The sequence below is a fragment of the Salvelinus alpinus genome, chromosome 26 (genome assembly GCF_045679555.1).
Source record: "Salvelinus alpinus chromosome 26, SLU_Salpinus.1, whole genome shotgun sequence".
NCBI classification, from domain to species: domain Eukaryota; kingdom Metazoa; phylum Chordata; class Actinopteri; order Salmoniformes; family Salmonidae; genus Salvelinus; species Salvelinus alpinus.
Genome location: NC_092111.1, coordinates 19,258,677 through 19,281,966, shown reverse-complemented (window position 1 = coordinate 19,281,966; position 23,290 = coordinate 19,258,677). Strand labels below are relative to the sequence as shown.

The 23,290-nt window shown below is 42.0% G+C and overlaps 1 protein-coding gene and 1 pseudogene across 4 annotated transcripts; one reads left to right on the top strand and one right to left on the bottom strand.

Annotated features, from left to right (window-relative positions):
* Window positions 1-1,004: 1,004 nt before the first annotated feature.
* On the top strand, window positions 1,005-2,419 carry LOC139554886 (nuclear receptor subfamily 0 group B member 2-like; annotated as a pseudogene).
* A 632-nt stretch (window positions 2,420-3,051) lies between these two features.
* LOC139554885 (keratinocyte differentiation factor 1-like) lies at window positions 3,052-12,337 on the bottom strand. 4 transcript variants are annotated; one of them, XM_071368125.1, is made up of 5 exons: window positions 12,059-12,337; window positions 6,540-7,415; window positions 6,251-6,366; window positions 6,046-6,123; window positions 3,052-5,448 (listed from the first exon to the last, which is right to left on the bottom strand). In XM_071368125.1, the coding sequence occupies exons 2-5, from the start codon at window positions 7,391-7,393 to the stop codon at window positions 5,381-5,383; spliced, it is 1,116 nt and encodes a 371-aa protein (XP_071224226.1). In that variant the 5' UTR covers window positions 7,394-7,415; window positions 12,059-12,337; the 3' UTR covers window positions 3,052-5,380. The 4 variants fall into 4 exon arrangements, with proteins under 4 accessions (XP_071224226.1, XP_071224224.1, XP_071224227.1 ...); XM_071368123.1 differs by lacking the exon at window positions 12,059-12,337 and adding an exon at window positions 8,570-8,996; XM_071368126.1 differs by lacking the exon at window positions 12,059-12,337 and adding an exon at window positions 8,570-8,996 and having other exon boundaries at window positions 3,052-5,445.
* Between the last annotated feature and the right edge of the window lie 10,953 nt (window positions 12,338-23,290).

Genomic DNA, 23,290 nt, shown 5'->3' with positions numbered 1-23,290 from the left:
ACTTTTTTCTTAGGTTAATCTGTTATAAATTAGCATTTGAATGAATTTAAATGTATTTATGTACAGACATTTTCACATGCAAACACGATTTATATGCTCAAGGATTACTTTCTGATTCTGAACATCTTTGGTGTAGCCATTATATCTAATCTCCCCACCTCTAAATTGGCAATGACCCTTGTTTGTCTTCAGAAATCCTATTGAAAATGTTACATTTGATAGTTGGATAACGTCATTCTAATTCCAATCCTTCATTTATTAACAGTGATCGTGATTTAGCAGGAGATATCTCTGATGGATAGGTGTCAATGACCAACAGCTCAATGTTCCATTTTTTGACCCAGATAACATACTGTATCTTGACGCCATGACTAAACTATTCAAATATACTGAAATAAGGGTCACAGTGATTGCCACACAGTGTTATGTTGAGTGATAAGTAACATAGGTGGAAAGATTATTTTTTTCTAGGATACCTAGCCTATTTGCAAAAACACATGAAAGGCCAAAAATAAAGTAGGCTATTGATAATAAGAAAAAAATTATACCTATCTACATGATTAGGATCTAGGCTACTTGTGTCATTATTTTCCTAAAATTATATTGCTCTTTGTCAATACCAAATGCTGATATCCTATGATCCTGAGTTTGCATTTACCCCTTAACTAGCAAAACATAGAAGACTGAACCAAGGCTGTGTGTTGGGGTGGTAGTCTGTATGGGAGCATTGACCCCGTCCTTGGTAGTCAGATCAACATGATAAATGTCATTGATCTCGTAGTGCAGCCGGCTTCCTCACGTCTCTCCCTCCCTGCAGGCCAAATGTCACAGTTGTATTGAATATGCCCTATCACCTCGCTCCACGTGGAGAGAACCTAACGCAGAGAGCTGAGCAGTCCAGGGTCACTCTGTTGTTCTCAGGTGTGAGTGTGTGTGGTTTGAGGGGGAGGGGTCAAGGCTGACTTGTCACACACAGATCAGAGGAGCGTGTCCTGTCTTCCTATAAATAATACTCAGTCTACTGGAGTTGTCAGACAGTCAGAGCTGCTGATCATACTGCTGGACAACATTTCAAAGAGAGAATGTGGCTATTCTCACGTCTGTAGCATAGCTCTGTAAAGCCTCAGCAACTGGGGACATCTTATCATCTATTGATTGATTGATACTTTATTGATCCTCAACGGGGAATTCTCCATGATGTTTCCTCTTGAAGAGATGAAGACCACCTGTCACTGTTCAGGTTACCGGGAGCAACAACAGCAGCCTCACACCATCCTGTACAACATCCTGAGCCGGGCGGACAGTAACTACAGCAACAACGACAGCCTGATCAACAACAACCAGGTGAACCAGTACAACTACAATAAGATGATGCCTCACAACTGTCACTGCAAGCGGCAGTGTGTCTGAAGAACTCTGAGGGAACCTGTCAGATGGTGTCTGATGTTCTGGTCAAAACCATCTGCTTCATGAAGAGTTTACCCTCCTTCAGTCAGCTTCCAGTGGAGGATCAGCTATCTCTGCTGAGGGACTGCTGGGTGCCCCTGTTCTGTCTGGGCCTGGCCCAGGAACGGACTGTGTTCGAGGTGAAGGATGTTCCACAGGCTAGCATGCTGAGGAGGATCCTCCTCAACGGTCAGGGGCCACAGAGTGAGGAAGAGCAGGAGGTGGAAGATGAGGGGAAGAGGTTGCTGCCCACCCTGGCTGGGGTGCATAAACTCAGATCCTGTCTGAACAGACTGTGGACTCTGGATCTCAGCCCAAAGGAATATGCCTATCTGAAGGGAGCTATGCTGTTCAATCCAGGTAAAGATCTTCTTCTACTTCTTCTCAGCATGCCATGATGTAATGTGAAACTCCAAATCTACTTAAACTGACATTGTATTCATTTCATTTGATGTAAATATTTGAAGCAATCAATGCCATAAATCGATGATTATTTAATCATCCAACATGACAAATACGGCAAACAGCTTTCCTCTTTCTTCTGTCAGTGTTGAACTACTGATGCTGGAATACAATTGATTTGACATTTCCCTCACTTCCTCTTAACAGATATCCCAGGACTAAGCACCACTGTACTCATCAACAGTCTCCAACAGGAGGCCCAGAGAGCTCTACAGGAGGTTGTGCTGACCCTTCACCCAGGAGACTTGGGTCGATTCAGCTGCATCCTACTATCGACCTCTGACTTACAGACTGTCAGCCAATCACTCATCACAGAAGTGTTCTTCAGACCTGTTATTGGTCAGGCGGATCTGTTTGGTTTGTTAAGTGAGATGCTGTTCATTAGACAAGAATAAAGCTGAAAGTGTGTGTGTATGGTGTATGTGTTTGAATTATATTTTAGGGTATTTTCTACTATGACAAATATGAACGTGAAGAATGCAACCAGGCAATAAAAGTTTCATAAACTAAATGTTTGTTTATCCTCTCTTCTATACACACATTTAGTCATTGTTCTATCATTTACTTTTGGCATGTATCTGACAATTTATCAGTGGTGTGATAAAATAAATGAAGTGAGTGCAACGGTATTTTCTATTGATCGAATAACCCTGTAATATTGTACTGGCTCTTAGCATGATATGTACTCTGGCTCCTACCTGTGGTATTCTACCTGTAACTACAAGTATCTGTTGTGCTGTACACTGTACAGGGTATGGAATGGAAAGTAGCAAAAATCCCTTGAGTGACGTGACCTGGGAAACTCACCAATGCATGATAAGGAAGGCTAGCAAAATGCAGCTTTAGACTGTGTATTAATACCCCAACAATGTGTCAACACTCATATTTCCTGTAAACCTACCTCTTATCAATTTCCTGTCTATGCCCAGGACCAGAATGACCTGTTTTACAGTCATTCGGTGGTCTGTATTATTTTGTCCTTGCCAAAGATAAAAGTTGTCCCTAGGGGGCACAAGTAAACACCCTGGTACTGTGCACCTGCCAAAGATATCTGTGTACATTTGGGCCTGTTCAACAGGGCAAAACATTACATTACAGAACACTCAGACATTTTTTTTTAAGTAGAATAAAATATATGCTTGCTATCCATAGTAGAATCGATCTTTAATTTCAATTCGCAACCATCTAAACATTTCACATCACAGAACCCTCATTGGTTCGCAGTCTGCATGTTGTCAGAGATTCTTCCATTTCAATACATCAACATCCACACAATAGAAGTGAGTTGTAGATAGATTGGAAGAGTACTGTGTGTGAGTAACTGGCTGATTCATGTCCAGTAATGCGACGGGAAAAGGCTATTTAGAAAGAATGAAAACACAGAAATTAAATGTCAACAACACACACAAAACATATGACTGGGCCTCTTCTACTGGTGCGCTAGTCACAGGTTGACATTCTTGCCTGAAAGATTTTTTTTATTAACAAGTCATTAATTTAGACATTCTTAGAGGCGGATCCTAACTTCCACATAGTCTCATTGTACATAACTAAAATTAGACTTCAGTGGAAGTAAGAATTTTCCCCATAGAGAGCAACATTATACCAGCCACAATAAAACAGAAGACAAAATGCGCAAGAATAGCATGGCATCAATGCCGTTACAACTTAATTTATGCTTGTGCATCCCTTTAAAAAAAATAGTTTTATATAAATCACAGAAATGCACACATACAATTTAATTTCAAGTATATAGTCATTGGCGTCTACAATGAGATCATGTTAATCATTAACCAGGCCACATGCTCGTGAGAGATTTTGGACCCTAACCAATTTTAAAGCAATACAAACATATTAGGATTACCGTCATGGGTAACACTTCACTTGACACCCAGCGTCATAACACGTTATGACATGGTCATAACCATGTTTTAATATGTCATAACCTTTTATAATACGGTCATATCCCTGTCATGACACATATTTTGACATGTGACACATATTGCGTTATTTTATTGCTGGTTATGACACCTACATAAGAGTGTCAAAACCTACCACACAAGGCAAAACATTCCATTACACAATTACACTGTTGACATGTTCTATATTTGTGTGTGAAATTGACCACATGAAATGATCACTGTAATTGCACACACATTGATGTCAGGCATGCACCTACCCCAACGCTCCGTTGCTGATGACTGGGATGAACGCAGATGCAGATTTCAGGAGCAGGACAAGACTCTCTTTTTGACTGATGACGTATATAACAGCATGTATGCGATAGGTGACTTATAGGATGATGGTCATAATGCTTCATGACAGTGTCAAAAAGAGTATTTTCTACAAGTTACTTAAAATATAACAAAAACATGACTAAAGAATTCATTAGAACAAAGGATTTAAGAAACAATCTTTAAAAACAAAAGGACACTTCCGGGGGGGAAAACTATTTTGAATAAATGTGAGTTTTGATTCCATAACCAGCCATAAAATAACACAATATATGTCACAACAGGTGTAAATATATGGGTCATGACAGTGTAATGACCATATTATTACCGGATATATCAAGTGTTGTGACATATGACATGGTTAAGACCATGTCATAACATGTTATGACACTGGGTGTCAAGTAAAATATTACCTAGTTAGGTACAGGACTATGCTATTCTCTTGGCATCAAAAAGCACATCTACAATTGTATTTCAAAGTCACCAATACGTCAATAACATTCATTGTCTTTGAGGTGTTCCCTCTTCATCCGTTCCAAGTGTTTTTTTGGCCCCCAGTACATTCCAGGTTAGTTCATGGTGTCTACATGTTGCACTATTAAACCGTTGACCAATCAAGTGTGCAGTTATCTATCTTCCTCGAGTCAGTTTACTTTACCCTGCAAGTCCCTGGATGTGAGTACACTACCTTGAAACTGATTCTCGTGTCAGTGTTGTGGGTTGAAGTGATAATGCAGAAAGAGGTCCGGCAGCAGTGGAGAGTCGAGTTTCATATCAAAATAGCTAGTTGTTTTTCAAGGGTAACGGAACACACACCACCACTGATGTAATTGGAGGGCAATAAGAGAAACGGACAACAAAACAGGGGGAGCTGCTGGAAGGGTTTGGTAAGTAAGTCTACAGCGGCTTTTCTATGAGACAGGCCAACCCCCAAACAAGGGCACAATATGCCAGAATCAAAGATACATTCACTACCCTGGTTACATTATAATCCTTCAATATACAGATGACACGATTCATAATATCGCCTTCAAAGTAAAGTCATGGTCTTCAGAGGAGTTTGCATACGCATTATACTCCTCCCACTTCATTTAACATAGTGCAATTCTCAGGCTCCTTAAAGTTTCCAACATAGAATTAAATAGAACATATAATATGTGTATCTGTATGGCTCCCAACCTCTTCAGCTGGAGACTGGTGAGTAGCTCCATGGTATCAGTAGTGTTGAAGATGGATCATCATGTTCTGACTGAGGTCCCGGGCAGGGGCATGCCAAACACAGACATCTGACGTTCAGAATTTTCTGCTTAAATCAAAATATGATAAAGAAGGCATGAGATGCAGAACATAATAGAACAGACAAACTTCATTGTCCACGCTAAGTGGAAATGTGTCTTTGGCTTCATAGTTCACACAAATATACAAATGACATAAAAACTCAAATCAGGAGTACCTCGACATCAAGATCGCTAACGTAAACTTACAAAAAAAAGTGTGCAAAATGCAGTTTGAAGACCACAGGTTTAGTCATATATACATAATTGGTTCAAGACCATCATCGTCAAGATCAAATAATCTTCATCCCTCAAACTGAACCTCGAAGTCAGTTCCACTCATAGTTCCTCTCTAATCAGAGACTGATTTAGTCCTGGGACTCCAGGTGGGTACAATTAATGATCAAGTAGAACAGAAAGCCAGCAGGCTCCGGACCTCGTAGCTTAAGAGTTGAAAACCCCTGCAGCAATGTGCCACTGCTAAATGAACACAGGGGACACACTGTGATTTCAGTAAAAAAAAAGTGTGTATTGAAGGACTCTAACCCTATCATAACAAGCTCTTAATGAGGACTACAATAACACTGTGCAGGACACACAACATACAGTACCCACGGAAAGTCTCTTACCTGCTCCACTGTTCATCCTCATGTTCCTAGCGTTCATATCAGAATCTGTCTCCTTGGATATCTGGATATCGTAATCATCTTTGAGGTAAAACAGAGTGACAGTCAACTAACAGTGGAATAACAAATGAAAGCCCATGAAGTATTCCTTCAACAAGTACGTAAAATAGGGGAAAAGCGGTTGTTTATCAGTAGAGGTGTTGCTTACTGTTATTGCCGATGGTTGATGTTTGGTAGTTGCTCATGGTTTCGTTTCCGCTGTCGGAGGTTCTCCTCTGTGACCTTTGGTACGGAGGTCTCTTCTTGCTCTTCCTAGTGCTGATCCTGAATGGATAGAACGGATTAAAATAGTATAAACTTTATTGTCCATTTTACAAAAGGAAATGTATTGATTTGCTGTCACATTCCCAACAGCTTGCATGCACACACACACACTTGTTGTGCCCTTGATCAAGGCAGTTAAACACTACCAGCAAATGTCAGTGAATGGTAGCTACCTGATGATGCCCTTGACCAGTCGACCTTCTGCGTCCTGCTCATCAAGCTGATGCTCCTCGGCCAGGTCACTGATCAGCTGGCTGATCTCACCGGTCTTCTTCAGGAACACTGAGTCCGAGGTGCAGTGGGCCAGCTCCTCGATCTGGTACTCAGAGTACAGCTCCAAAAGCTTCTGGGTGATCAGAGAGTCCACGTCACCCATGCTCAGATCACCCATATCCCCCTCATACCAGGAGTAGGATGGAGGGCTGTACCGTCTCCCTCTTCCACCTCTTTCATTGTGTAACGGAGGCCTGGTAATGACCACCGGCTCCTCCTCCATTTTGGGAATGTCCACTTTGACTCCTCTGATGTAGATGTCCTCCGACCAATCAGAGCCACTACCCCCGCCCTCCTTCCTGGTTTGGGGGTCGTTGGCCCCAGGGTAGCTCTGGAGACCCCGGAGGTTGACCTTCTCCTGATCGTCATCTGGGGACCTCCCTGTGGGACTGGGGGCCAGGATGGTGCTCCGACACACCATGTAGAGTCCACAGGTCAGCAAGCTGCACACCCAGTTCTTCCAGCTGCCTGGGGAGGAGGGGGCACAAGGACCACACCCATGATCCCCTGGAGGAGAGTCTGCTGATCCGGGGATGAAGCCGATGATCTCCTCAGCCGCCTTGCTCTGCACATCCCCGCGGTGGGCCTTGTGGTGCCTCACCTCCACCGGGTCCACACATCGCTCCTCATAGCAGGACTCCTGGCTGGTGCTGCTGCCCCGGTAGAGGAGATGGTTGGGTTCCACAGGGACGAGGCCGACCTGGCCCCCTGGCTCTGACCAGGGTCTGGGGCTCCCTGTGATGCTGCTGGGCATGGTGGCTCACTAGAGCCAAGGCCTGGGAAAGAAGAGGACGGGGAGTGTGGGGGAGGGCAATTCATTACATTAATGTAGGAAATATGTATGTTATATATATTTTAAACATTGCTTAATCCTGTCATAATAATCAGCGGCTTCAAATAGACAACAAAGTAGCCGTGAATCAATAGACTTAATATCTATGTAGTATTGTCTATGTCAAATGTTTGCTGCAGGCCCATGGCATGGAAAACTAAACCTCTTCCAAACCGACCAACAATACCGATCACCACATATCCCTTAGTGCCAAGCAGTTACCCAACTGGTTCTATAGGGCTCAAATTAGTTTTAAAATCAATGAAACACAAGCAGTTTAAATACAAAAACTGCTCACACTGGTGCACGTTTCTGTTCTAGCCCAGCATTAACACACTTGATTAAACTAAATCCAAGGCTTGGTGATTAGGTGAGAAATTGATTCAGGTGTGATATTGCTGTGATAGGAAAAACATTTGCAGCCTGGGTCTCCGAGGGGTAATTATTGAATTAGCCAGCTAACTTGCTTAAATAACTTTTTATTTTTTAGAAACATAAGCTTGAAACGGGTTGGTTGTTTAATTGATTAAACAACCAAAAACACATATGTAAGTTTAGCTTTCTTAATGAACCAGAAAAGCGAGTTATTTCTAGTTGTTGATTGAAGTGAGCTGGCTAACTCATTGAACCTGCTATGTAGTATACCCCTCTGGCCTGTAGGCTATGTTCAAAACGTACTTTCAAAGAAAGTCAACAAAGGCCATATGGAAGCCAGGATGAAGACGGTGTCCATTCAACGTAGGCCAAAATTTAAACAAATGTGTCATAAAGTGAATGTAATGGGGGGGGTGACTAAAACAATGTTCTGATCAGATGTTTGATGAAAGCAGGGCCGGGCCTACTTCATACAATGAAAGGTTACTACTGTCATATGCTGGGACGCAGAACAACTGGTTGAAATGGACGACGACCTTTTCAGTCCATCTACAGCCTTTTGTCAAGAACAAAAAAAATACAATTGTCAAGGTGCTACTTCCAAAACACATATCTAATCAACTTTCGTTCCATCTGTAATTGATACTTTAAAATAAGTTACACCTGGGTTTATTAATTTGGCTGTTTTAGCGTTTCCATGTGTTCAGGCGATGTCTTACTCACCGCATCCGAAGGGTGATCGCGGTTCTCCACCGAGTTTTCGTCCGAAAGGTTATATTCCATAAAGAGGAAGAGTTCACATTTTTATTTTTATTTTTTTAAATTGAATTACCCACAAAAAAGACGCGGAATAGTTTCGTTTCTCAAATGCTTCCTACAACAGTTTTTCACCTGCGCGACAAGGTAATAAAGCGAGAGAGTTACTCCAACCAAAATCTATCACCGCAGTAAATTACTTTTTAGGCTACTTTAGATATTCAGAGTTCGCTCGTCAATAGCTGTCCGACGGAACGTCCTAGGGTCATATGTAGAATCAGATGACGGTAGAGAGCAAAATACACCTTTTGTTTTTACCGATAGTTGAACTCTTCCCTTAACAGGGTCGAACAGAAGGCAATATTCTGTTTTCTGGCGCTCAGGTGGTTTAGGGACCGTCGTAAAAGTGCAATATCAGTGATTACATGTAAAAGAAAAAAGAAGAAAAGTTTTTGCATTCCCATTCAGGAGGGTTAGCCCTATGAAGATTACACACAGGTTTCTGCCTTTCTATGGAGTTTTTGCGAGCCACATCTGCATTGCTTGCTATTTGGGTTTTAGGCTGAATTTTGTATAAGCACTTTGTAAAAAAATAATAATAATAAAAAAAAGAGTTTTATAAATACATTTGGTTTGATTTCATATGGTTTTAGATGTACACTGTGTACAAAACATAAGAACACCTGCTCGTTCCATGACATACTGACCAGGTGAATCCAGGTGAAAGCTATGATCCCTTATTGATGCCACTTGTTTAATCCACTTAAATCAGTGTAGATGAAGGCAATGTGACAGCTTAAACAAGGATTTTTAAGCCTTGAGACAATTGAGACATGGATTGTGTATGTGTGCCATTCATAGGGTGAATGAGCAAGACAACATATTTAAGTGCCTTTGAACGGGATATGGTAGTAGGTGTGTCAAGAACTGCAACACTGCTGGTTTTTCCACACTCAACAGTTTCCCATGTGTATTGAGTGGTCCACCACCCAAAGGTGGTGTTCGTAAACTCTGTGTTGCCCTTTTGGTGGATCCCATATTAGCAGTTCGTCTTTCCACTTGTTTTTACCTCCTTTTGAGTTTTTCCAGAAGTCAACTATAGATATTATTTGACACAACTGTGGGAAGCATTGGCGTCTACATGGGCCCGCATCCCTGTGAAATGCTTGACACCTTGTAGACTCCATGCCCCGACGAATGTGTGTCAAGAACAGCAACGCTGCTGAGTTTTTCAAGATCAATAGTTTCCTGTGTGTATCAAGAATGGTCCACCACCCAAAGGGCAACTAGCCAATTTGACACAACTGTGGGAAGCATTGGAGTCAACATGGGCCAGCATCCCTGTGGAATGCTTGACACCTTGTAGAGTCCATGCCCTGATGAATTGAGGCTGTTCTGGGGGGCAAAAGGAGGTGAAACTCAATATTAGGAAGATGTTCCTAATGTTTTGTACACAGTGTATATGTCATTTGAACTGGAATCTATTGAAAATTAGATCTGTATGTGAATTCACACGTACAGATCACTGCACCTGTATATAGCCCATCTGTAAATAGCCCATCCAACTACCTCATCCCCATACTGTATTTATTTATTTTGCTCCTTCGCACCCCAGTATCTCTACTTGCACATTCATCTTCTGCACATCTATCACTCCAGCGTTTAATTGCTATATTGTAATTACTTCGCCACTATGGCCTATTTATTGCCTTTCCTCCCTTATCTTACCTCATTTGCACACACTGTATATAGACTTATTTTTCTACTGTATTATTGACTGTATGTTTGTTTACTCCATGTGTAACTCTGTGTTGTTGTATGTGTCGAACTGCTTTGCTTTATCTTGGCCAGGTCGCAGTTGTAAATGAGAACTTGTTCTCAACTAGCCTACCTGGTTAAATAAAGGTGAAATATATATATTTTTAAAAATTAATAACCACTGCTGTAACAGGATAATTATTTGTAGGAAATCAAACAGGACGAACTTGTAGATCTATATATCATGTTAACAGTGAGCTAATGAAAATTACATGATGATCGATGCTTGGCTGCCATTTGACAAATACAAATCATCTCTCTTTTGTCCATAATCACCTCATCATGTAGGCCAGTCTACCTTCACTGTATCTGCCAGCTGTTGGCTAGAGCACATGCCATAACCATAATGGGCACATTAGCTATATAAATGCAATATAGGCCTACAGTATTTTGTGACAAAACCATCAGTAGAGGTGAAAATGGAATGGAAACCAACTTGTATATTTTTTTTTGTATTTGGTACATGGGAATTGAACCGCAAATGTAATTATGTAAACTACATCATCATGCACAGCCTTTTATCCGCAACAAGTCAAATTGATAGAGAAAATGCGAACATTTGTCAATATTCACATGAAAATCTGAAATCTAACTAATTTCAATGATGTAGAGGCCTATCATTGGTTCCCACCAGTGATTGAATGAGCTCTAATCATATTTTAGGGCCACACTGCTAGGTTTCCATCCAATTGGCGACAGATTTTCATGAATATTCTAGAATCCGCATGAAGGAAATATGCAAATTGTCCCACTAGTGGTGTGTTTCCACCAAACGGACTTGTTGCAAATAAAAATCAGTGTGTGATTTCGCAAACGTTTTCATGTACTGAATAAACATTTTAAGTTCAATGTGTTTCCATCGCATTTTCAACTCTACCGACAGTTTTGTCACAAAAATTATTGCATTAAATAGCAAATGTGCTACTCTGTTCTTGGCACATGTGCTTTAGCCAACAGCTGGCAGATACAGTGCAGGTAGCCTGCGCCGGTATAGTCTACATCAGTGCTCCCAAACTGTGGGGCACAAGGGGTTGTGGGAACCCCTGGTCTATATGATAAGATTGTCAAACAGCAGTCATTTTTGTGACATGATGATCGATGCTTTTCCTAGCCACCGTGCATCTACATCTGCATTGCTTGCTGTTTGGGGTTTTATGCTGAGTTTCTGTAGAGCACTTTGTTACATCTGCTGATGTAAAACAGGCTTTATAAATACATTTGATTGATTAAGAGCCTCCATATTTATTGGGAAGGAGCATTAAGATCACTGTGCACTTTCACCACCCTGTGAAGTTCATTATTTCATCTGTAGCCTAATAAACTGCATGGTTTCCAAAGTCTAGTTGGAGACCACACGCCATATCATCACGTGACTACCTTTACTTCAATATTTGTGCAAAAAGGAATTTTCACCTCTATTTCCACATAGTTAATTTCACAGACACAAAAAGATCTCATCATGTCAAACAAACAAATTCTGTCTGCATTTATAAAATTACACCCAACATTCCTGTTTCCGTCACGGCTGTCATGTTTTTTATATGGTATGACTCGCATACAAATGATGGATGGAAACATGGTTATTGTTAGATGCAAAGTGAAGTTTGTGGTTATTGTGTTGTAGTAAAGTATACTTACACAAGCCTCAGGGCTGAATTCCATCCATATCCAAGAAGTATCGTAATTTCCGATTGAGCCGACATATGCTGCAGCGTTTACCGTGAATGAAGTCGCCGTGAATGAGGGAACATTGCCTTTAAATTTCAATAGAGTGATCTTGAATCCACTCCGCACAGTGGATTTTGACAGGGAGCGATGAAACTTTGGAAGCCATTCATTGTCAATGGAGGGAAGGGAAGTAGCCAGGGGACCGTTGCGCGATGTGGGCGAGGGATGGTGAACAATGCGGGACCAAAGTTGGGGAAAGGTGAACTTTATGCAAATAGGCTGCTCTGCGACACTATTGACCAATCTAAGGTCACTTTAACTTCCAGCCCCTACTGGATTGGCTGTTCATACCTATCACTATCTAGCCTGCTTGCTAGCACCCACACGAGGGCGAAGCTAGCATGGCTATCCAAATTATTGTGTTATGTGGAAATCATGTCAGACTACAGTAGCCAAACTCAACTGGTGGACCGCGGTCCTGGTCCGGACGCAGAGAAGGGTCAATCGGACAACATCGCATTTTGTTATATAAAAGTCAATACATTATTTTTTAGACAGCTTCAAAAAAGAACAACTCAGCAACCTCTCTTTCTCGCTCTCTCTCGAAGCAACGGCCACCACTACTAGTGCTCCGCCTAATCCAATCGCGTGGTTATTTGCAAACAGAAGAGGCCGCGTCTTACCCAATCACATTATTCAAAATATCCTCTGTGGAACCTTGGGACAAGCAGGCAGAAAGAATCAGAAAGATTTGACCACGGTTCAACTGTAAATATCACAGATTGAAGGAGTTTAGTTGCCAGTATCTTTGTTAATATGGCTTGTTTAAAAAAAAGAAAAGTTGACTCTGAAAACGGGACAGTATTTATTAATTCTCCCCGCAACTAGCACAAAACCAATGTGCCTGATATGCAGTGAGTCCGTAGCTCTCGTGAAAAGTGCCAATGTTAAACGCCATGACGACACCAGGCATAGTAAATTAGATCGCACGTATCCCCTGAACACGGAGGTGAGAACAAACAAGATTAACCAACTCAAATCCCAATATGAGAGGTCCACCAAAGTCCGTGTCAATTCCCTGATAGCCCAACAACATGCAATGGAGTGTTCACTGAGGATAGCTTGGGTTTTGGGAAAACATTTTCAGACACTGAAATAGTAAAATAATCCATGTGTGAAGTTGCTGACACCTTGCTTGAAGGTCAACAAAAAGATGAGCTCAGGGAAAAGATCAAACAGATCCCACTGTCACATTCCACAGCAACGAGGAGAACTGAAATATTAGCTGTAGCTTTAACTTCACAACTTGATGAGGCCATTCAGAATGTACCATGTATTTCATTATCTGTGGATAAATCAACAGAACACTGATAATGCCCAGCTTCTGGTGTTTGTCAGATTTTATAATGAAACAAAGAAAGAAATTTGTGAGGAGCTGTTGGGTTTAACAAATCTAGAAGCACACACACACACGGGGAGAGGATATCCATGAGGTCATCAAAGGGATGCTGACAAAGCAGGGAGTGAGATCTGAAGTCAGAGGTCTGAAGTCAGAGGTCTTCATCATCACAGATGGAGCTCCAGCCATGATAGGAAGAGGGAGGGGACTGGTAGCATGTTTGAAAGAGTACCACCCTGACCTGACATCATATCACTGCATCATCCATCAGTCTGTCCTATGTGCCAGTATGGGAAACGAGTATTCTGAGGTCATGATAACAATGATGAAACTGATCAACTTCATCTGCTACGAGGCATTCTGACAAAGGCCAATGCTAGTTTTGATGACTTACTAATGCACAACAATGTCAGAAAGCTCAGCAAATGCAGGGTTTTGGAACGCTTTCTGGCCTTTCAGGAGGAAATCAAAGCTTTCTTAACAGAGCAAAAGTGTGACAAGGCAACTCAGTTTGAGTTTTAGGAACAAGGCTCGCTTTGATGACTTCACTGTTGGAAGAGAACTGGTGCTGCTCATCCAGAACCTCTTCCTCGTCACAAATGTGACAAGTTGTCAGAAGAAGTAAAACAGATCTTCAGATGGGTAGATGTTGCATCACTGCAAATGGAGTTGATTGAGCTGTAAGAAAATGTGTATTTGAAGGAGCAGGATGGTGATTGTGCCCCTGTCACTTTCTGGGGAAATATAGTGCCTGCAGCTGATGTCCCTGTTCAAGAAACTGGCACTTTACATCCTGACCATGTTTGGCTCCACATACAGCTGTGAATCAGCCTTCTCCACAACAAACTTCATTAAAAACAAATACCGCACCAGGCTCACCAATGTTCTCTCTACTACCGCATGGCAAGCGGTACCGGAGTGCCAAGTCTTGGACAAAAAGGCTTCTCAACAGTTTTTACCCCCAAGCCATAATACTCCTGAACAGGTAATCAAATGGCTACCCGGACTATTTGCATTGTGTGCCCCCTCCCAACCCCTCTTTTTACACTGCTGCTACTCTCTGTTTATCATTCATGCATAGTCACTTTAACTATACATTCATGTACATACTACCTCAATTGGGCTGACCAACCAGTGCTCCCACAAATTGGCTAACCGGGCTACCTGCAATGTGTCCCACCGACCACCCGCCAACCCCTCTTTTACGCTACTGCTACTCTCTGTTCATCATATATGCATAGTCACTTTAACCATATCTACATGTACATACTACCTCAATCAGCCTGACTAACCGGTGTCTGTATGTAGACTCGCTACTTTTATAGCCTTGCTACTGTATATAGCCTATCTTTTTACTGTTGTTTTATTTCTTTACTTACATATTGTTCACCTAATACCTTTTTTGTACTATTGGTTAGAGCCTGTCAGTAAGCATTGTATTCGGCGCACGTGACAAATAAACTTTAATTTGATTTGAACACATGGACCCGTGTCTGAGTTGCTCTCACTAAAGTTTAAAACTAAAGTTTAAAGCATTGGCAGGAGACAGAAAGTATAATTTCTGGGCAAGGCCCAGACTGACTTATAAATGAATATTGCATGGCCCAGACAGACTTATAAATGAATATTGCATGGCCCAGACAGACTTATACATGAATATTGCATGGCCCAGACAGACTTATACATGAATATTGCATGGCCCAGACAGACTTATACATGAATATTGCATGGCCCAGACAGACTTATAAATGAATATTGCATGGCCCAGACTGACTTATACATGAATATTGCATGGCCCAAACTGACTTATAAATGCATATTGCGTGGCCCAGACAGACTTATAAATGAATATTGCGTGGCCCAGACAGACTTATAAATGAATATTGCGTGGCCCAGACTGACTTATACATGAATGTGGTGTGCACAGTGGAGATAAGGAAAACAGAGTGAACCATAACATACACTACCATTCAAAAGTTTGGGGTCACTTAGAATTGTCCTTGTTTTTAAAGAAAATCAACATTTTTGTCCATTAAAATAACATCAAATTGATCAGAAATACAGGGTAGACATTGTTAATGTTGTAAATGACTATTGTAGTTGGAAACGGGAATATATGCAAATGAACATTAATACCATTTAAATGTAGATGTTTTTTGCATTGGATATATTTACCATATCATATGGAGACAGAAACATAAACCTTATCATAAGTAGACATAATTGCAAATTATGAAATCCTTCCAATAGAAAAACAACAATTTAGTTACGAATTGAACTTTAATTAAATGAGTTGACTCTTCACATGGGATGATTTCACTGAACAACAAAATAATGATCCATCGCATCTCCCAAAAACGTTATCAACATAACATAACTAAAATGATAGTCTAGAAACTAAAGCTTTGGTTGTCTTCCTCGCAGGCGTCCACGTGTTCTCCCTGGACCTCAATGTCCACTTCTTAAACATCAGACTCTGAGGCCTCATCTTCACTGTCACTGTCCAACCTTGTTGATGGCTCGTTGTCAGGCTCAAATAGCCTCAAATTTGCCTGGATGGCCACCAATTTTTCAACCCTTGTATTGGTCAGCCTGTTGTGTGCTTTGGTGTGTGTGTTCCCAAACAAGGACCAGTTGCGTTCTGAGGCGGCTGATGTTGGTGGGATTTGGAGGATGATGGAGACAACAGGGGAAAGCCTCAGATCCACAAAGCATCTTCCATCAGGTGGCTGATGAGATATGTTGGCACGACTACCATATTGCATCTCCATCCCAAAGCCCTTGCTTGGAAGTGTACTTCCCCAGACTGCCAAGAACCTTGCCCTCATCCAAGCCAAGGTGGCGAGACACGGTAGTGATGACACCATAGGCCTTGTTGATCTCCAGACAGGATGCTCTTGCCAGCATACTTTGGGTCCAATATGTATGCTGTGGCATGTATGGGCTTCAGGCAGAAGTCTTCACACTTTTTGATGCATTTCAGAACTGCAGTTTCCTCTGCTTGGAGCAACAGTGAAGTGGGCAGGGCAGTACGGATTTCTTCTCTTACATCTGCCAGCAGAGTCTGAACATCAGACAGGATGGCATTGTCTCCCTCAATCCGTGCAATGGCTACTGCTTTAGGTTTCAGGAGTTTCAGGCTGCTTACCACTCTCTCCCAAAATACATCATCCAGGAGGATCCTCCCGATGGGGCTGTCCATATTGGCAGACCGTGATATGGCCATTTCTTGGAGACTCCTTCCCCTCCAGGAGACTGTCAAACATGATGACACCACCCCAACAAGTGTTGCTGGGCAGCTTCAATGTGGTGCTCTTATTCTTCTCTCTTTGCTTGGTGAGGTAGATTGCTGCTATAACTTGATGACCCTTCACATACTTAACCATTTCCCTGGCTCTCTTGTAGAGTGTATGCATTGTTTCCAGTGCCATGATGTCCTTGAGGAGCAGATTCAATGTATGAGCAGCACAGCCAATGGGTGTGATGTGAGGGTAGGACTCCTCCACTTTAGACCAAGCAGCCTTCATGTTCACAGCATTGTCTGTCTCCAGTGAAAATGCCTTCTGTGGTCCAAGGTCATTGATGACTGCCTTCAGCTCATCTGCGATGTAGAGACCGGTGTGTCTGTTGTCCCTGGTGTCTGTGCTCTTGTAGAATACTGGTTGAGGGGTGGAGATGATGTAGTTAATTATTCCTTGTCCACGAACATTCGACCACCCATCAGAGATGATTGCAATACAGTCTGCTTTCTCTATGAATTGCTTGACCTTCAGACCTTCACTTGAACTCTGTTGAACTCTACATCCAGCAAATGAGTAGATAAAGCATGTTTGGTTGGAGGGGTGTATGCTGGGCGAAGAACATTCAGAAATCTCTTCCAATACACATTGCCTGTGAGCATCAGAGGTGAACCAGTTGCATACACAGCTCGAGCAAGACATTCATCAGCATTTCTCTGGCTACGTTCCTCCATTGAGTCAAAAAAACTTCTGATTCCAGGAGGACCATGAGCTGTCGCTATCAGTAAGGTGTCTGATTCATCATTTTCACCTCAAATAGAAGTAGAGGGGCTTTTGTCACAGGTTGTTTGTTGTGAGGGCTGAGGGAACTTTATGCACTTGGCCAGATGATTCTGCATCTTTGTCGTGTTCTTCACATATGATTTGGCACAGTATTTGCACATGTACACAGCTTTTCCTTCTACATTAGCTGCAGTGAAATGTCTCCATGTACAGATAAATAGTTAAGCAGATAGATTACACAACTCCTTTGTGAGATAAATGTTTTAAAATGAAACATGTATGGAAACAGGTGAATTAACACTCCTCAGTTAGCAGGCTCAAGCAAGCCAAACCTCACATGGTAGCAAAAACTAACTAGCAGAAATTGTTAACAAATTAGAAATGATTAAAACACACTTTGCTGTAGGCTACTATTTACTAGTTAACAAAAAAATCATGTATGTCATAAAATATATTCACCCCACCCAGTATTGTAATCAAAACTGACCAGAAAGCATGTAGTCCTTGACTCAGACAGTGTAGTAGTGTGGGCTCAATACCATCGCATTAGTGTGCAAGATCTTGAGAATCAGCTGCACATGTGATGGAAGAATGTACTGTGCATACAGAGGGTTGCAATTCCATTGAATTGGGGGTAGTTTAACTCAAATATGCCACAAGACCTATAATTGCTTTATGTGTATCCCACAAAAAAAGGTTCACTGTTATAATGTCACGCCCTGACCATAGAGAGCCATTGTTTCTCTATGGTGAAGTGGGTCAGGGCGTGACTGGGGGTGATCTAGTTTATTTATTTCTATGTGGTGTTCTAGGTTTATTTTCTATGTTGGTTATTTGTGTGTTTCCCAGTTAGAGGCAGCTGGTAATCGTTGTCTCTAACTGGGGATCATATTTAAGTAGCTGTTTTTCCCACCTGTGTTTATGGGATATTGTTTTGAGTTAGTGCATGTAGCATCTCTGTAGTCACGGTTAGTTTATTGTTTATTTGTTTTTGCTAAGTTTCACTTTATTCATTAAATTATGTGGAACTCAACATCCGCTGCGCCTTGGTCCGAGTATGCTTCAAACGAACGTGACATATAAGTGAACTTTTTTGATGAATTTATGCAAAACTTAACTTCCCATTGAAAATTACATCCCTTTGCAACCCTAGTTATTGCTCTAATGTTATATTATCATGACTCTGTTATTATTATACTATGAGAGTTACTAGATACATACTATGACAGCAATTCACTGTAATAGGTACACACATTGTATCTGGCACAAGTGACGATTAAAATTATTTTGATTTCAAAGACTGCCATTATTGTAATGTTTGACATTACAACATTGATGTGTGATACCTTTTTTATAAACGCATACGTTTTTTGCAAATGTATGCCTTTATTACTATGTGATTTATATTGCCTGAATACTCGATGATTAACACCACAGTTATGGGTGCTTCTGTCAGGGTTGTGGTCAAATGCATGTCATTTAAGGTCAACTTAGCAATTGAACAAAATCCAATTCAATTTGAAAATGTTCCTAATTGCAAAAGCATTTAACAGAATATGGGTATTCCAGAACTGTAATTTACATGTAAATAAACATAACCCTGTTTCATGTGTTTAATACTGCAGATAGAATGCTCTGTGTGCCAGAGATGGTACCATTCAGCTTGTCTGGGGATGAAGGACTTCAACAAAGCCAAAATAGAAAATGATTGGAAGGGGCCTCTTTGCTGTTAAATTAGAGACGTGTAAATAAATGACTGTTGTGCCTTGTAACTACTTTAAAATGTGGAACTGTTGCACTAAAAATGTGAACATTGATTTGACATCAAGTTGTACAGTGTTTACAATCTTACATTGTACAACTTTATGTAAACATTGTCTAACTTCATATAGAACAAATTACACTTGAAATTAACATTTCTTTAAAGTTATTGCAAATAAATGCATATTTTCACTTTGAGACAATCACTCAATTACTGCAATCTTTAAATGCACTATTTGAGATTTTATGTATTTCTATCAAATCAAAACTGGAATTTCTACTCAACGCAAAGGTTGTAAAAGTATAGACATTTATAGAATAAATCTTACCTAATTTGATGATTGTCATAATCAGTGAATTAGTTACTGATTTTTACCGCTTTAAATGGCATTTCATAGATTATGTATTTGTCACGCCCTGACCATAGAGCCTTTTTATTCTCCATTTTGGTTAGGTCAGGGTGTGACTAGGGTGGGTAATCTAGGTTGTTTTATTTCTATGTTGGCCTGGTATGGTTCCCAATCAGAGGCAGCTGTTTAGCGTTGTCTCTGATTGGGGATCATATTTAGGCAGCCATTTCCCCACTTTTGTGGGATCTTGTTTATGTGTAGTTGCCTGGGAGCACGCCATTGCTTCACGGATGTTCGCTGTTAAAAAAAAAATTTTTGTGCGTTTCACAAATAAAAAGACGTGGAACCCATATCACGCTGCGCCTTGGTCCGAATGTTATTTCGACGATTGTGACAGTATTTCTATTATTTCTATTCCCCTCGAAAACAAAGGATGTAAAAGTATGCTAGACATTTATAGAATACATCATATATAGCTTGATGATTCTGTGACAAACGTGAATTAGTTATTGATTTTTAAATGTCTTTTGGCCAATGTCTGCTGAATATCGGTTGAATGTCTGTATATAAAACCAACTTTACGTCGGTAATAGTAGTGGAGTGCCCCTGGACTACAGTTTACTGAAGGGAGCGTAATCATTAGTCCAAACAGTTGCAAAACGGAACGTTTTCCCAATAAAACGTCAGTTTTTATTGGACCAATTCTGGTAGGTTCCTCAGGTTCGTTTCATTTGCTTCATTTTAAGAATTTTCTTTCAACAGAATCCGCATAAGGAATTCGCCCCTGATCTACGCTAACCAGCAAAAATTGCAGTGCACCATTTGACCAGTAGATGGCAGCCAATTCACATCTATAAAGGGTGACATAGCGATGCCCTACATTCACACAGTAGTCTCAATACCTGGCCACTGGTCTCTAGGGTTTAAGGATGGCACAGTACATGGCCAAATAATTAATTACAGGACAAATTTACTGTTGGGTGAATGGTTTGTTAGAAAGCCAAAATAGAAAATGATTAAAAGGGGCCTCTTTGCTGTTTAGCTTTGTCTGAATTCAGAATTGCCCACAAAACAGATGCGGTATTGTTTGGTTTCCTATGCACTTCCTACAACAGTTTATCTGCGAGACAATACAAGGTAGACCAACCATACATTCAACCCATAGGAGAGAGGACATCATACGCACTCCAATGTATGCCCTACTTTCACTAATCTTAATGGCTGGCCCTGGTCAAGGGTTCAAGGGTGACATAGTTTATGGCCAAATAATGCATTACAGAACAAACTTACTGTTGGGTGAATGGTTAATTATAAAGATTTGTCTGAATGCAGTCATTTAAGTGACACATTTCCCAAATGTACTAGTTAGGATTAAAGTGAAAGACAGAAAATTCCTAAAATAGACAAATTCATTAAACATTTAAATTGATTCAACTACAACGGTTGAGTGTCACCAAGAAGACAAATGTAGATTAGTAACAAGTCACACAAAGCATCTGAAGTGCTTACTGAAAATAAGATTTATAAAGCTGTTCTAACACCCGAAGATGCTTTGTGATATCTTACCTCAACCCCTGGGCTCCCATACTAAAGCTCAGACGTAGGTAGTGCTGTGGCTTTCTGCTTGGCGGGTGCAGTGTGGTTTGGCTGTGGCTTGCTGACACTTGAAGAGCTGGGTTTGGAGTGGCTAGGGGAGGAGGCACTACTTAGTCTTGGAGGCAACGGACACAAGCTCCACCGTAGTATTCTGAGATGTTGTGGATGGTGGCCAGGGCGAAGCGTTGAGGGGTGGTGGAGGTGCCATTGCTAGTCCAACACTGGGTAAGGCCATAGCTTGTAGAGGAGAGGCTTTGGGTAGGGCCGCTGGCAGACCTAGGGTTGGACTTCACTGCATTGGGAGTATAGCTGGGCTGATATCAGCACAGGCCAAGCTTGGGGGCAGGTTTAGAGCCACTTGACTTCGGGACAGTGGCAGGGGCTTTCTGTATGTAGGTTGAAAAACTGGCAGCCTGGGCAAAACTGAAGAGGCTGGAGACTGGCAGTGTAGCTGGGCTGGTAGCTCCCCCTCTGAGCAGACATTTGTTTGTGCAGGTGTAGCACTGCTTGGCTTCTGGCAAGGACATTCTGTCTGTAGGTTGAACCACTTCCACCCTGGTTAGAGGTAAACAGGCTTTGGCGTTGACCCAAGGGAGAGCAAGGCTTGTAGGCTCCATAGGAGTTTCCACTAGCTGTAGCGCTAGGGCGAAAAAGACTGGAGCGAGAGGCCAGGCTAGAAGTGGGGATGCCGCTACTTGAGGTGAAGGCTCCATTTATTCTCTGGCCAGAGGTTTGGGAGTATTGACTGGAGGTTGAACCACTTCTACTGCCTTTTGTTGCACTCCCCACCTTCAGTGGAACCAAAACCCAAAGGACTTGGTCTAAATTAAATTTAGACCACTAGACGGCCTGACCAGTAGACCGTTAGGGGTGTAAGCCAATTCCCTTCCAGACAAAAACTTCCATTGGTCCACTTGAAACCAGGATAGATGGCCATAGCGGGTGAGGTTCTGGCCATAGTGGGCGAGGGAGGGTGTGTGGCTGGTGGCTCCTCTATTCTGAGTCTGGACAAGGCCTTAGTTGGGTTGGCTGGAGGTAGAAAATCTTGTTCCACTCGGAGTAGAGCCATAGCTGTTAGGAATAGATACACCAGCAGAGGGTTTCATATTACTATAGACAGAGGCAGCTCTACAGAATAAAATATCTTGAAACCTAACAGAGCCTAGTGGTTTTGTATGGGGGTGTCGCCTCTGGACTTGTAGCTTCCACTTTGTGCTACAGTTCAGGGATTCTGAACTGATCCAGAGCAGCTAGATTGAGGCTGTACTGGACAAAAGGTGTTGGGCTGGATTCTCTTTGTCTCCCAACTTGAAACTGGCGTCACTGCAGTGGGGTTGGTGACACTTTGACCAGAGGTTTTGCTGACCATGGTGTGATGCTTGTGCTGTCAGAGGTTCCACTGGCTATAGAGCCAGAGAGGCTACGATAGCTATTCTTGGAGCGAGTCCTCATACCCCTTGTCTGGGCTGAAGTGAAGCAGCTGCTGAGGGAAGATCCAGAGCCCCTTGGGGCTGGCTGGACAGAGTTTGGTGTAGAGCCTCTGAGAGACAGTCTCTGGTTGTTGAGTCCAGTTGTCACGGCCGTCAACAGAAGTAGACCAAAGCGCAGCGTTGTAAGCGTACATATTCCTTTATATGACACCGACAAAAACAATAAACAAATCCAAAACAACCGTGAAGCTAAAGGGCCATTTATTGTTTTTGTTGGCATCATATAAAGGATTACGTACGCTCAGCACGCTGCGCTTTGGTCTACTTCTGTTGACGGCCGTGACAGAACCTCTCACCACAAATGGACCAAGCAGCGTGGTAAGGGGGACTCATGGACTTGGGAGGAAATCCTGGACGGTAAAGGACCCTGGAGGCAGGCTGTGTAATATCGTTGTCCCAAAGAGGAGCTGGAGGCAGCAAAGGCATCGTTACGAGGGTACACGGCTAGCAAGGAAGCCCCCAACATTTTTTTGGGGGGGCCCACGAGGAGATTGGCCGAGTCAGGTTGGAGACCTGAGCCAACGTTCCACGTCTCCTCACTCCAGTGAGCACATGTGACAAGTTTGATTGGGGGGGGGGGGGTT